Source organism: Chlorocebus sabaeus, chromosome 14 (genome assembly GCF_047675955.1).
Source record: "Chlorocebus sabaeus isolate Y175 chromosome 14, mChlSab1.0.hap1, whole genome shotgun sequence".
Lineage (NCBI taxonomy): Eukaryota > Metazoa > Chordata > Mammalia > Primates > Cercopithecidae > Chlorocebus > Chlorocebus sabaeus.
Genome location: NC_132917.1, coordinates 54,800,923 through 54,815,861, shown reverse-complemented (window position 1 = coordinate 54,815,861; position 14,939 = coordinate 54,800,923). Strand labels below are relative to the sequence as shown.

At 41.4% G+C, this 14,939-nt stretch overlaps 1 protein-coding gene across 9 annotated transcripts in view; it reads right to left on the bottom strand.

The window, feature by feature from the left end:
- EML6 (EMAP like 6) overlaps positions 1–14,939 on the bottom strand; it is a 255,703-nt gene that overhangs the window by 59,802 nt on the left and 180,962 nt on the right. For all 9 annotated transcript variants that reach the window (XR_005243334.2, XR_012095287.1, XM_038006941.2 and 6 more), the window contains 4 exons: positions 13,293–13,434; positions 9,910–10,062; positions 9,605–9,736; positions 1,858–1,946 (listed from right to left, as the gene is read on the bottom strand). Coding sequence is in view for 7 of the 9 variants with exons in the window: in XM_038006941.2 (XP_037862869.1) it covers positions 1,858–1,946; positions 9,605–9,736; positions 9,910–10,062; positions 13,293–13,434 (516 nt within the window). In the remaining 2 variants the exon portion in view is untranslated. The remainder of the gene's footprint in view (positions 1–1,857; positions 1,947–9,604; positions 9,737–9,909; positions 10,063–13,292; positions 13,435–14,939) is intronic.

The window sequence follows — 14,939 nt, the reverse complement described above, 5'->3', positions numbered from 1 at the left end:
ACATGTACGCATACGTTCATTGCAGCACTATTCACAATAGCAAAGATATGGAATCAACCAAGATGCCCATCAGTGACCAACTGATAAAGGAAATGTGGTACGTATACACCATGGAATACTATGCAGCCATAAAAAATAATGAAATCATGTTCTTTGCAGCAACATGGATGTAGCTACAGGCCATTATATTAAGAGAATTAATGCAGGAACAGAATACCAAATACCACACGTTCTCACAAGTGGGAACAAAGCATTGGGTACACACGGACAGGAAGGTGGGAACAATAGACACTGGGGACTATTGGGGACTACTGGGGGGCAGAGAGAGGAGGAGGCAAAGGCTAAAACACTATCTACTGGGAACCGTGCTTACTACCTGGGTAATGCCATCATTTGTATGCCAATCCTGTGTCATACAATAGACCCACGTAACAAACCTACACATGTACCCCCGAATCTAAAATAAAAGCTGAAATTAAAATAAAAAATAAAGGTATATAAAGTATCTGGCAGTCAACAAATGACCAGTGAATGAATGACATAATTACAAATATCTCTTACTCAAGGCCATAAAAGCTCCTCTATATAAAAAAGTTAAAAAGAGGACTGATCAGAGACAAATAAATTGGAACTAGGGAGAGGAGTGAGATCAAACTTTCTCAGTCAACAATTTCCATTAATACAATGCCATGATCTATAACAATGTATATTTGTAAAGTACTACACATATACTTCCTTTACAAACAATGAAAATGCAAATGTACACGTGTCCAAATGTCTTTGGGAGAACCTTACAATACTGGGCCGGTTTAAGATACTGGTAAACTGAAGTGAGGGAGAGGCAGATGCCTGCCACTCAGAGGCACACCCTTACCTCCTTTTCCTCTAAGGAAGCAATATTTCTTCATCCTCGTCAACACTTAGACCAGGGCTCGTTATGTGTACACCGTGAAAGAGGTACATGTCTACAAAAGGCATCTAGCTTTCAAGAGGGTGTTAGTTTAGGGATTCAAAAATTTTATCTAGGCTTTGATTTCAGCAATTAAAAAATGATATATGTAGCTAAGGACATGAGGAAACACAGAAAAAAGAAAACAGTTTGATACAATACAATGGTCAGATTGCAGATTGTTTTCGTCTCAAAAAAATAATTTCCAGGCTGGGTACGGTGGCTCACATCTGTAATCCCAGCACGTTGGGAGGCAGATGTGGGCGGATCACCTGAGGTTAGGAGTTTGAGATCAGCCTGGCCAACGTGGGGAAACCCCATCTCCACTAAAAGAATAAAATTAAAAAATTAGCTGGGTGTGGTGGCAGATGCCTATAATCCAAGCTACTTGGGAGGCTGTGGTGGGAGAATCTCATTAACCTAGGAGGGAGAGGTTGCCGTTAGCCAAGATGGTGCCAGTGCACTCCAGCCTGGGCAAAAGAGCAACACTCCACCTCAAAACAAAACAAAGCAAAAAAACCTGTTGTTATAGATAATAATGTTCACAATTACAAATAAACATTGAGAAATCATGTTTCAAAATGTATGTTCATAAAAAGCTTTGCACAAAATGACATGTCAAATGGAAAAAGGAATATATAACATCCAAATTGTTAGCTTATTCATTGTCTTCAGGCAGAGAAAAATTAAGCAGAGCATCAACTGTACATTGCTCCACCAGCAGTGTGATAAATCCATATGTTCTGGGAATCTGGAAACCAGATTAAGCAATCGGATTTAAGACATGATCAAGCTTAAAGGTATACTAAATATAATACATATTAGTAGTTAACGTGATAGGTTTTATTAAAATGCACATATGAAATCTTCACAAAATATTTTTAAAAATCTTTGTGTATGATTGTTACCTCTGAAGGTCTTATTATATGCCGTTTGCCTCTTGGAGCTTCAAAAAAAAGTTGTTCTTTGGCACCCGAATTAACTTGCAGTAATTTTCCTGTTACGAAAGAATGAAGTAGAGAGACAATTAAACTCTGACTTTAACTCTTTATTATAAAATGAGAAGCATGGGTGCTGCTATTTTGATTCATTTTAATCAAAGCCTCATAAATTGAGTAAATACATTTTGAATTATTCAGAAGGGCATGTACTGCCAATTACATGATGTGGTACAAACCCCAAAGCTGTGATTTTCAGAATATGGACTTCATAAAATTTGACCTTGAACATCATTCAAATAACAGAAGAATAAAGTTTGATATGTTCTACTCTGCTGCACTGAAAACATAGTTTTCCAAAGCCTGAGAAAAATCAGTTTTCCCCCTCTTTTTCCCAGTTGCCTCTCAGCAAACTGTGCTGGCAAGAATATGGCATTGGAAGATTATGGCAATTAGAAGTCAATCGCTTATTGTGGGCATTCACATTTACTTTGGCCTGAATTCTAAGTTTGCCTTTAAAGCCTAGAAACAGAACACACAAAATAAACTATAAATGCTCATTCCTTCCCCACCCTCTGGTCCTACTTGAAAATTTGACAAGAAATCCAGGACTTTCCCCAAAGAAAATGTTGGGCAAAAATAGTCTTTCAGTCTGATGGACAATTATAATCTTGGATTTGATGTTGAAAAAGCTTAGATTTCCTAATTCTCTTCCTACAATGGCAACAATCTTGTAAGGCTTAAAATGTAAATGACTCAAGGTATATATGTTTCAACATTTTTGGCATTTTAAAAATATTACGGAAAGTTTCAAACACGTATAGAAGAGTATAAAGAACCCCTGGATGCCCGCTGTCCAGCCTCAATAGCTATTAACACATGGCCAAGCCTATTTCATGAACCTCCACCCTAGATTATTTTGAAGCAAATTTCAGACATCATAATATTTCACCTATGAATAATTCAGTATACATACACATAATGTTCCTCCTTTTGTTTCTTCCCCATAACTATGGCATATCTAGTAGTCTTGAAATATCTTTCTTAGAAAAATAATACCAAAATAAGAACTTTTCGGTTTAGATCGTGCTCTTTAGCACTTAAATAGGCACCAACTTGATCTGAAATCTAGCTTGGCTAATCTTTTTTTTTTTTTTTTTTTTTTTTTTTTTTTTTTTTTTTTGAGATGGGGTCTTGCTCTGTTTCCCAGGCTGGAGTGCAGTTGTGTAATCTCAGCTCGCTGCAACCTCCGCCTCTTGAGTTCAAGCGATTCTCTTGCCTCAGCCTTCCGAGTAGCTGGGATTACAGGCACCCACCACCACACTTGGCTAACTGTTGTATTTTTAGTAGAGACAGGGATTCATCATGTTGGCCAAGGTGGTCTTGAACTCCTAACCTCAGGTGATCCGCCCACCTCGGCCTCCCAAAGTGCTGGGATTATAGGTGTGAGCCACCACGCCCAGCCTAGCTTGGCTGATCTTAAGTTGTAGATCTACTTCTATATGACTAAAAATAAGGTTCTCTCATTTCTAAATGACAACTGTAATCATTTCTAATTTGGTGAATTATAACATTAGGGGATTTTTCCTTGACTTGGAGCAAATGTATCTGAAAATGTGTACTCTGAAATGGGCACATCTTCTGACTTTATGGCTGAATATATGTAAGTGAGAAAAGAAAAAAGGGAGTTAGTTATCTTTGGCTATTTAGAATTATAAGAAAATGAGTAACTAATACTGTAAAGTGATTCTATTTTTAGGACACTCAAGAGTGACTGCAAATGACAAAGCATGTGGACAAACAGTTAAAGTATTCAGTGAACACATTCTTTGAATACAGCTAATTTTAGATGATGTTTGGCCATGAGATACTAAAATAACTCAGAGGACTGTAATCCTCAGATAAATCCCAACAACTTACTTTACACCATAGTTTCAAAGATCATACTTCACTTAAAACCAAAAACGAGAAAAATCTCTCAGTGAGGTAATTTATGATTGCAAAAATAGTTGAGAATCTAAACACATAGACAAGTACCAGAAGTGCTGGATAGCGATGCAGACAGCTCGTAGGGTCCCCATGTAGCCCATGCCCCTTCCCTGAGAACTGCCTCCGTGGTCATGTTTGTACTCTGGGGGCAGACGTTGACCCTGGAGGGGCCAGGCTCACACTGGGCTGGGTAATCAAATTCTCTTGGGAAACTGGAATCCAAGAGGCTGAATCAGCTGGTGCCTACCGGGATGAGATGTGGACTTCGGGCCTGTGGGTGGCATTTTGGGGCAGCTGAGACTGGCCATGTGCAGATGAGGTAGAGAAAGGCCGCTTGTGCAGAGAGAGGGGTCATAGGCAGAGGTAAGACCCAGAAGAGCAGTGGATGCTGAAACTAGCTGCCTAAGAGTGGGAGAGGAGTGGAGAAGAACTGCTTGCTTGGTTCCTGTGCATTTTCTAGTTCATTCCTAAAGTTAGTTCCTTGGCAGATTGTTTCCTGCTCTTGGATTCTATAAAATATCTCTGTATCTCTCCAATAAACTCATCTTTTATTATTATTTTGAAATTTAAGCCGGTTTCCAGCCTGGGCAACATAGTGAAAGCCCATATTTACTAAAAATACAGAAAAAAAAAAAATTAGCCGGGCATAGTGGCGGGCGCCTGTGGCCTCAGCTGCTTGGGAAGCTGATGTGAGAGGGTCTCTTGAGCCCAGGAGGCACAGATTGCAGTGATCTGAGATTGTGCCACAGCACTCCAACCTGGGTGGCAGAGTGGGATCCTGTCTCAAAAAAAAAAAAAAAAAGTTTAAGCTGGTTGGTGGGTTTCTGTTCTTTGCAATCAAGGATGTGAAGAAGAAAAAACCAAACCAAAAAGCTATTCTTCTATGAGGAAGGAATAATTAAGAGTTTTTTTTTTTAAAACCAAAATTTTCTTTACTGCTGCTAATACACATTTTTTAAGCATAAGGAAATATTTGGGTCACTGCTCCTTTTTCTCTCTGCCTGCTGTCTCTCTCTCTATCACCACTGAAATATTCTGAGGGCGAGGAGCAGAATCAAGAACAAAAACTCTGTTTAATGCATTTATAATTGCTCTACAAAAACAGTAATCCTATTCTTTCAGAATCACATTTTTATTCACTGGAAATATCTGCTCTCACAGATTAAAAGCTGAAAGACACCCATGTCCTTACATCACACATCTTCCAGGTACCATAGAGCTTTGCAGCCCACAAAGTGATCCACATACATCACCCCGGCTGCTATATAATTTACAAGTTAGACTAATTCCAACAATTGGTACTAAATGTACCAAATATCAGGCCATTTGCAATAAAAATGGGAATGAAGTGTGCTATTATGGCTCAAATTGTCATTTTTATTTTATTTATTATTATTTTTTGAGACAGAGTCTCACTCTGTTACCCAGGCTGGAGTGCAGTGGTGCGATCTCGGCTCACTGCCACCTCTGTCTCCCAGTTCAAGCGATTCTCCTGCCTCGGCCTCCCAAGTAGCTGGGATTACAGGCACCTGCCACCACGCCTGGCTGATTTTTGTATTTTTAGTAGAGATAGGGTTTCACCATGTTGGCCAGGCTGGTCTCAAACTCCTGACCTCAGGTTACCCACCTCAGCCTCCCAAAGTGCTGGGAATACAGGTGTGAGCCACCACGCCCAGCCTTCAAATTGTTAATTTGTAAAGGATGTTACAGGCTGTTATTTCTAGAAATGAACTTACAGCATTTAGAAAATATCCTTTCTATGTTTTCTCTCCCTCCATACATTTTTTCTTTCTCAAGTATTCCATGCTGGAGCTTTCATTCAGGGGTAGCTGATGTTCCTGCAAAAGCCCAATGCACTTTTTGGTTTTCCAAGGACCTATAGTTGCCATGGGCACAAGAGGCTGCTGAGGCTGGCGGCTGTGCCATCCGTGCCGCTGAGAAGCCAGTTGGCTCTGGCAAATGCTTTCACTATTTTCGACAGGATCAAAGGCATGAAACAGATCCCTGCTTCTAATTTCTGCTCTCAACCTTGCCAGACCCTGGAGGCCCCTGCTGTGAAAGCCAGGCTGGTCTTGAGGCAGCATGGCATATTCTCGAGATCAGGCATTTTGGGGACTGGGATGTCGGGAATGCAGGAATATCAGGATGATACATGTCTCACGGCTAGTGGAGTTAGATCAGGCAAGATTTACAGGCATACTTCCTCTTATTCTCCAGATGGTATAATTCCTCCCTAAAAATCAGAAGTGTTTCTACTACTCTCAACCCACAGAAAGCACTGGGTCCAATCCTTTCACCTGACTGAAGGCACCCTTATGATGACAGGCAAGGTAGCTTTTCAAAGACCTTTGACTCCACTCCTCTCCTGCTCACTCCCAGTGCCCTCCCTCAGCCTCCTGAGCTCTAGGAGGCTGGCCTTGGGCAGGATTATGGAAATAGGGAGGTTTGCTTCTCTTTCCACCAAGTGATGGCTCCATATTGAGAGACTTTACACAGATCTTTCCCCAGGTCCCTCCACAGCAGTACCCCCGATCCTGGCTGAGATCTTGTGCTTTCTATCTGGGACTTACTTCTCTTTATACCCCTAGCATCTGACACAGGGCCTATACGTTTGCAGAATTAAGAACAAACTCCTTAAATGCAAATGAAACCCACAATGAGATACACTTCACATCCATTTGGACAGCTACTATCAAAATAAACACATAAAATAAGCTTTGGCAAGGATGTGGAGAGATTTGAACTCTTGTGTACAACTGGTGGGAATATAAAATGGTAGAGCTGCTATGGAAAACAGTATAGTAATTCCTCAAAAGGTTAAAAATAGAACTACCATATGATTCAGTAATTACACCCTTGGGTATATACCTCAAAGACTTGAAAGCAGGGTTTTGAAGATATATTTGTACATCCATGTTCATAGCAGAATCATTCACAATGGCTGAAATGTGGCAGCCACACAGGTGCCCCTCAACAGATAAATAGATAAGCAAAATATGGTCTATACATAAAATGAAACATTCAGTCTTTAAAGGAAGGAAATTCTGACACACACCACAACATGGAGGAATCTTGATGACATTATGCTAAGTGGAATAACCCCATTATAGAGAGACAAATACTGTATGATTCCACTTATATGAGGTACCTAGAGTGGTTACATTCATAGAGACAGAAAGTAGAATGGTAGATGCCAGGGGTTGGGGAAATGAAGTTATCATTTAATGGGAATAGAGCTCCAGTTTTACAAGACAAAAAGAGTTGTGAGACAGAGGCAGCGATGGTTGCATAACAGTGTCAATGTTTTTAACATCCTTGAACTGTACACTTAAAAAATGGTTAAAATGGAGCTGGGTGCGGTGGCTCACACCTGTAATCCCAGCACTTTGGGAGGCCAAGGCGGGTGGATCACGAGGTCAGGAGATCGAGACTATCCTGGCTAACATGGTGAAACCCTGTCTCTACTAAAAATACAAAAAATTACCGGGCGTGTTGGTGGGCACCTGTAGTCCCAGCTTCTAGGGAGGCTGAGGCAGGAGAATGGCGTGAACCCGGGAGGCAGAGCTTGCAGTGAGCCAAGATCACGCCACTGTACTCCAGCCTGGGCGACAGAGCGAGACTCTGTCTCCAAAAAAAAAAAAAAAAAAAAAGAAGGTTAAAATGGTAAATTTTTGTTATGTGTATTTTACAATTCAAAATAATTAAGAAATCTTCCCAGCCAAAATTTACTCTTTATATACCCTCTTTTCTCTGGACTCTTCACTGCCTAATAGAAAAAATAACGGGTTTTAACCCCTAATAGTCACTGGGTAATGGGATTTCACATATCGTATCAACTATTTTGTGTGTATGTGTGTGTGTGTGTGTGTATGTTGGATTCTAAATAAAGTTAATCACACCCTATTCTACCTGGCAAGAGAATAGCAAGATAATAAATAGGGAGAAATCACTGCTTAAAAAAAAAAAAAAAAAGCAGAGAATATCAAAGAAGAGTCTGAGAAGCAACTGCTTTCATCGGCCTCACCAGTTCCTACATAAGTCATAGTGCCCTGACTGGTCTTAAATGCCGGTTGAAGCCCTCAGCACTGTGTCCGGCTGTCACTGCCCTGACATGAAAGCGAAATGGACTTATCTGATCTCCCTTTGCCCTTGTTGGGACTTGTACTACCTTGTATAAATGCAGTGCATCGCATGCTTTCTTCTCTATCTACTGCACTGTATAAAACCCCTGAACGCTGTAAAGCTGAAATAAAGTCCAAATTCCAGTATGGCAAGTGTAGTTACAACTAAATGCCTGTCGGGCAGAAGGGTTTCCAAGTCCTGGTCTAAGGCCACTACTCCAAGAATTACTTGAAAAAACAAATGTTCTGGCATCTCTGAAATACCTTTTTGGCTGAAGCCTTCATCATCGTTCTCCTGATTAATTTTAACTGCTCCCACTCCAGGCTCACATCTTCTCCCCAAGATGGGAGGGAATGCCCCACTCTAGATCCCTCAGAGTTACCTAGTACCTACAAGTACACAGTTCAGCATGAAACTTCTACTCCGTCCCAGCCTGCGTCTCCACATTCCCCTCCCTGTACACCCTCAGCCACTCAGCACTTCTATTTCTTCATCACCCCCTGGTTCTTCCCACCTTTGCTCTTCATATGCCATATTTCTTCTTGCCTGAAATGGCTCTTCCTTGATTGCGCTATCTGGTGGATTTCTCCTCGACTCTCAAGATCAACCTCAAAGGTTACTTCCTTCTATGGAGGCTCCGTGGATTACCTCCAAGGAGCTTTCCCTCAGAGCATACATTGGGCTTGGTGCTTTTCTACCACAGTGGACTACAATGTCTCTGAAGGCGGGAATGCTGCCCATTCCCAAGTGCCTGCTCCAGACTCTTAACACCAGCCGAATCTCGAGGATAGGATTTACAGTGACTCACCCTACAGTGCAATGTTCCATCCTGGGTACTGAATGCTGCCGTGGCCCGTTCTGAGTCCCTGCTCACCACTTCCCCTGTGACTCACCACTGCTTACTCACACCATACCCACTTTGTGCTCTTGTATTATTTATGGATGAGTATGTCTCCCTCACTCAATTATAAACTCCACAGGGAGCAGAAACCATGTCTTACTCACTTCCAGAGCCTCCACATTTGCTAGCTTAAGACTTTGCAACACCATAAAAGCTAGATTTATTAAAAAGACAAATCCTGATGGCATTTGTGGGCATGACTTGGAGGAGGTGGGAGTAGGCTGGGAGCTTTATAGAGCAGAGAAACTTTAGGCAGGCTGAATGTAGATTTCTACCTCTGCTGGAGGAGGAAAATTGCTGCAGGTTTTTTGGGTGGTTCTCTAAGAGGTGGAGAGTCTTGGGTGAAAAAGGGAAACAAGCCAGGAGGAGAAAGAGGAGACCCAAAACAAGGAGAAGGCACGCCCAACTAAAGGTGAGGTGGTGGCTTGCGATGATAACAAAAGGCATCATGTATCTTTAACCGTCTCAAAACTCAATGGCTTGAATCAATAGTGACAATAATAACTTTAAGCATAAAAAGATGGAAAAAGTATTCAAAATGTTAGCACCAGCTGCCTCTGGGTTGTAAAATTACAGTCGTTTATATTGTTTTGGGTTCCCCTTTCCCATTTCTAATACTCAACTGCCATTCTCTCTAGAAACGATGCATAAATGGACATTATTTAAACACAGAAATTCTATTTTAAAAGCCACAACATACTTTACCTCTAGAGTCCCAGTCAATGTGTGTAATATAACTCGAAGCACCTTTACAGATGCCAACCCTTTTGCTTGTAAGTACGTTGTAAATATCCACAAAGTTATCATGGGATGCCACGGCAAGGTATTTTCCCGTATCTATAAAGAAAAATGTGGGGTTAACCCCAAAGCATCTTATATAGGAATTTACTTCCAGGAACTTAGTATTTTAAAAGTGGGGAAATGGTCAAAGAAACATCTAAATAGTTCATTCTTGTAATTTTTTGTCCCAAGATTGTGCTATTTTAAAAAGTATCTGCTGTCATCTTCACCTTTTGAAAACTTAATATCAGAGATCATTTCTTTTCTGTGATGGAAAGAGACCATGTCTTCAACAGTGTCAGCATTTACAACCAGGAAACTCCCATCGTTCAAGCCAACTGCTAAGGCTTTCCCATCAGGGGAAAAGGCACAGCATCTTCCACCTACAGAAGAATCCACAAAAAACACTTATTATCCAAAACTTCACTGTCAAGCAAACCACACGAAGAGATGAAGAAATCTGATCATGTGCATTATGCACAGACATGTGACTGCCTTTAAACTGACACTAAACTTGTGAAAACTAAAACTTCATAATTTAAGGCATCCCTTGGCTGTGTGCAGTGACTCGTGCCTGTAATTCCAGCAGTTTGGAAGGTCGAGGCAGATGGATCTCTTGAGCCCAGGAGTTCAAGACTAGCCTGGGTTTGCAACATTCCGAGAGGTAAAACCCAGGCTCTACAAAAAATACAGAAATAAGCTGGGTGCATTGGCTCATGCCTGTAATCCCAGCACCTCGGGAGGCCAAGGCAGTTGGATTGCTTGAGCCCTGGAGTTCAAGACCAGCCTGGGCAACATAGCAAAATCCCATCTCTACAAAAAATACAAAACTTAGCCAGGCATAGTGGCACATGCCTGTAGTTCCAACTACTCAGGGGACAAGGTGGAAGGATTGTTTGAGCTTTGGAGGTGGAGGGTGCAGTGAGCAGTGATCACGCCATGGCACTCCAGCCTGGATGACAGAGGGAGACCCTGTCTCAAGAAAATAAAATTAAACATCTCTTCTCCCGAAATCCAAAGAAAATGATCATAATATCAAAAATACATTTTCAGCTTCTATGAGGTCTATTCATTCATTTATGAGTATTTAAATACTTGGGGTTTTCAAAAAATAAGTGGGGTAAATGGAGAAAAGGAGTATAGTGTAGGGTTAATAGGACCAGTATCTTTGCTTCCAAGAAAAGAGGTAATATTTAAGAATAGGAGTTCTATAATAAAATTTTCAGAAAACTTTCTTTAAAAAATATTATGCCTTACATACAACTTGCTTTAGAGGACCTCGTTCGTTTAGTTGCTCCAATTCTCTGATTCAGGGATTGTAATGCATAACTCTAGGGGTGAAAGATATTGCTCTTGCCTCTTCTGTCATGGGAAGAATGGAATCTGAACATTCTCTTGAGGGGTATCTGGAAAACTAATTGGCACTAGGGTGATGGTACTGCATGAACCATGTTTTCTACTGCTTTGTAGGGTCACAAAGACATTTCTGAATCAGGAGCATGGACTTTGCAAAGGTATGTCTAAAAGGAAACAAATTAAGAATATGCCTACCCTCTGCCACCATTCTTATTGTCAAGAGTTGTAAGCACAGCCCCAGGGATAGGACAGCCAGGTGGCCTTGTGCCAGGGCATTTAATACCGAGCCTCTTTACCAACTCCTCTGTTCATGGTATGCTGAAAGCTATGTTCTCACCCAAAACTGATGTGCCAGTACTGCAACAATGAAAAGACAAGCCTGCCCTTGAAGAGCATCATCAAGATTTGGTTAACCACAATCTACTGTACAGACCAAGACACATTTGAGAGTGAAGAGGAAAGCTATTAATAATTATACCAGAACAACAGGGGTAAACTAGGTTGAATGGTTATCCTATCTAAGATGGGTCAACAGTTGTTCTTTTTAACTAATTTTTAACTTAGGGAATAAAGTCCATTGACTGACATTCAAGTCCTCCACAGTGAGGACTTGGCCTATCATGAACTAGTGGCCAAAATGATTCTAGCCTGTAGTGATTAAGAGCATGGGCTTTGGACTTGGATTTGGGAAATCTTTCCTCCACCATTTACAACTCCCAGGAGTCTAGTGTAAAGAGAGGCAACACGGCAGAGGGAGATAGTGTTAAGCAGTGGTCACAGGTGTGTTCTCAGAGTCACACTGCATGGGATTGAATTTGGTTCCGTTACCTACTAAATGTGCAAACTAATTAAGCTCCCTGTGCCTCAGCTTTCTGATTTGTAAGTGGCAATAAAATAGCCTTACTCATGGGATTCTTACAAAGACTACATGGAAAGAGCTGGCATAGTTGCTGGCCCAGCCATACTAGCCACCATCACTATTGTTAATACTGTTTTGACAGCTTTCTTCATTTTATTACCCTAGAATACAATCCTCATGTGTGCTTATAAAATTACTCAGTACAAATATTTTAGGGCCAGGCCCCAATTTCATCCTTTCCTCTTAAGAACTTTTACAGATCCTTTAAGCCTCAGCTCTCATCACCTCCCTGATGAAGCAGTTCCAGGCTGTAGATCTCCTCTGAGGCTCCAGGGTACTTTGTGCCAAATAGCTCCAGTCTGTCCTTCCACATCCCCTCTTTGCCTTCGTCCACCCTGCTCTGTGCCTGAAGCTGGCCTGCACGGAAAATGTCAGTGGCCTCCCTTGTCCTCTGGTTTCTGGTTGAGTTTGGCCAAGGGGGAGCATGGGTGGGAGATTAGAGAGATGGAGGAAGAATAGGGAAGCTAGGCCATTTATTTCCCTGGCTGCCTCCCGCAGAGGCACTGCATGCTGGCAGAGTCCCCTGGCTAACAGTGGTGGCTCCTCTCAGGCTGCCATCTCAAGCGGCTCTCATATTCAGGGTTCCAGCAGTTGTCCCCTCCTCCTGCCCCTTCACACCAGGGCTAGTGAGAGAGGCCGCCATTACTAGCTGCATAGTGCTGCACTATCCCGGGTCATTTCCTCACACCTTCCCCATCCCTTTATAAATAGTCCCATTTTAAAGACTCTCCTCGAATTACCAAATTTGAATGGATATGTTGCTGGGACTCTGTTCAAGTCCTATCTATCTCTGACACTAGAGATGGGACCATTCATCATGGGATCCCCTGTGCCTGCCACACAGAAGCTACTTAATAAATGTTTGCTGAATTTGTACCTCTCAGTACACCTCATAGTTCTAGTGCATATAGGTGTTCAAGACATATTTAAGTATTTCTTAAGTATTACATTTCTATATAATTGACGTTTGTTTTCAAGTCATAAAGTAAGTTCTGGAGACAGTTACAAAATAAACAGCATTCTTTAAAAGCTGATGAGTTTCAATTGACTCCCACAGCTCTCGATGAGAAGAAGAAGGACATATTGCCCCCAGGTGGCAAATATCTGTGCAGTGCAAGGAAAATGAAGTGAAAAATGGAACTGGATTAGGCTAGCCTTCTGAATAATTCTACATGTGCTTAGTTAAGACTGTAGCAACCAATATAAAATTCCCATTGCCCAGCATATTTTTGGGCATATAACAGGGGCCCTCAGTAAATACTAATTACATGAATGAATAAACCTGACACATTGGTACTTGTAAATACTCTGACAGATGTGTGAGGTGGTGTTACGTACCTTTTTTGAGTTTCCGTACTGCCAGCATACGGTGCTGGGCGGACAGTTCCCAGATGCGAAGTGTTTTATCATCGCTGACTGTTGCACAGATGGGCAGGAGAGGGTGAGCTGCCAACCCCCACACTTCTCCTTCCATGTGCCCCTGTGGGAGAGGAAAAGAGGCAACATCAACTCTACTTACGCTGTCTGGCTGGCCCTTCTTTAGCCCGGTGCTGAATATTCAGTCCAAGAGTATCACAAAAAGGTATAAACAGGAATAAACACACTTTGAGCTTCCTTGAACCAAAATGATCACCCGAAATAATTTTTCCATTTAAACTTGAAACTAGAGCTGGACCCACACGATGCTAAATCAGTCATTTGCAAAAGCAAAACATGAACTCATTGCTGATTGGTTTTGTTTGTATGATGCCAAACATCTTTCCATTTGGAAACATCCAGGTAAATGGTGAAACGCCTGCTTTTCTGTGGATACTAAATAAACATAGTATATATGTACCCTCCTAGTAAAACAGCTGAATCACAAGGACACAAACCATTTCCTTCAGTTAAATTATAAAAGATGCAGGTCTGACCCATTCATGTCAGTGGAATTGAAGAGCAATATTCTCATTATTTACGCAATTTTAGTCCTTTGAACATGTAGCATTCGGCAGAGCAGAAATAAAGGAAGCTAAATTTTCATTTCAAGTGTCCTCGGTGTAGCTAAGGTTCTACATCTGTTCACAAATTGGCCTGTCCATGTGCTAACAATGAACATCCAAAACTGAAAGGTGCTTAATAAGCACTGGACCAATTCCATATACCTTTATCTCATCACAAACACACTTGGCTGACTTAGAATAATAACTAAGATAAAGCAGTATTTTTTAAAAAATGAACACTTAACAGGGAGGAAATGAATTTGATTCTCATAATTTTTCACTCAATAACGCAGGGTAAAGATTAGTGCTACAGAGCAATAAAACAGACCAGATTAACTATTTACTGAATTTTTGCTTTTTAATGGCTAATTATAAAAAGGCTTTGCTTAGTAAAGCAAAAAGGAAGCCCACACACAGGCATCTGAGAGGTGTTTGTAGCTGGAATGCTAAGGGGAACAGGTGGCTTTCCAAAGAGAAATTGGATGATTCCAATCTAACTGAGAAGCTATTTGAGCAAAACAGTAAATTTGGCAGAAGATGTAAAGTTCCAAATACAGCTGACATTCAAATATGAGAAAATGAGGGGCTGAAGGGTACAGACATTGTTTTTGAATTTATTGGATTTGAGGACACCCTACATCCCCAGTTTTCCAGTCTTCTCTTCAGAAGCCTCCCAGCCCCAGAGTCACAGTCAGGGTACAGGTCAGGGGTCAACCTCACATCTTCCCAGACTGACTCTGCTTGAAGCTCTTCCACAGACTGAGCCCCTTTGTGTATTTTAGTTAAGAACAGGATCGTGGGACCCAGAGATCCTTTTAAACCACTGCCTTATATTGATATCAAAATTATATTTCCTTAATCTGTTTATTTTAATCCCCGTGTAACACAGGATCAGACAGTAAGCAAGGCAGGCCTGGAGGACCTTGAATGGCACAAGGAAATGGGCTTAGGATCCTGCTTTGGTGCTGATCACCCATAAAGCTGATCATAAACAGCTGTTCAA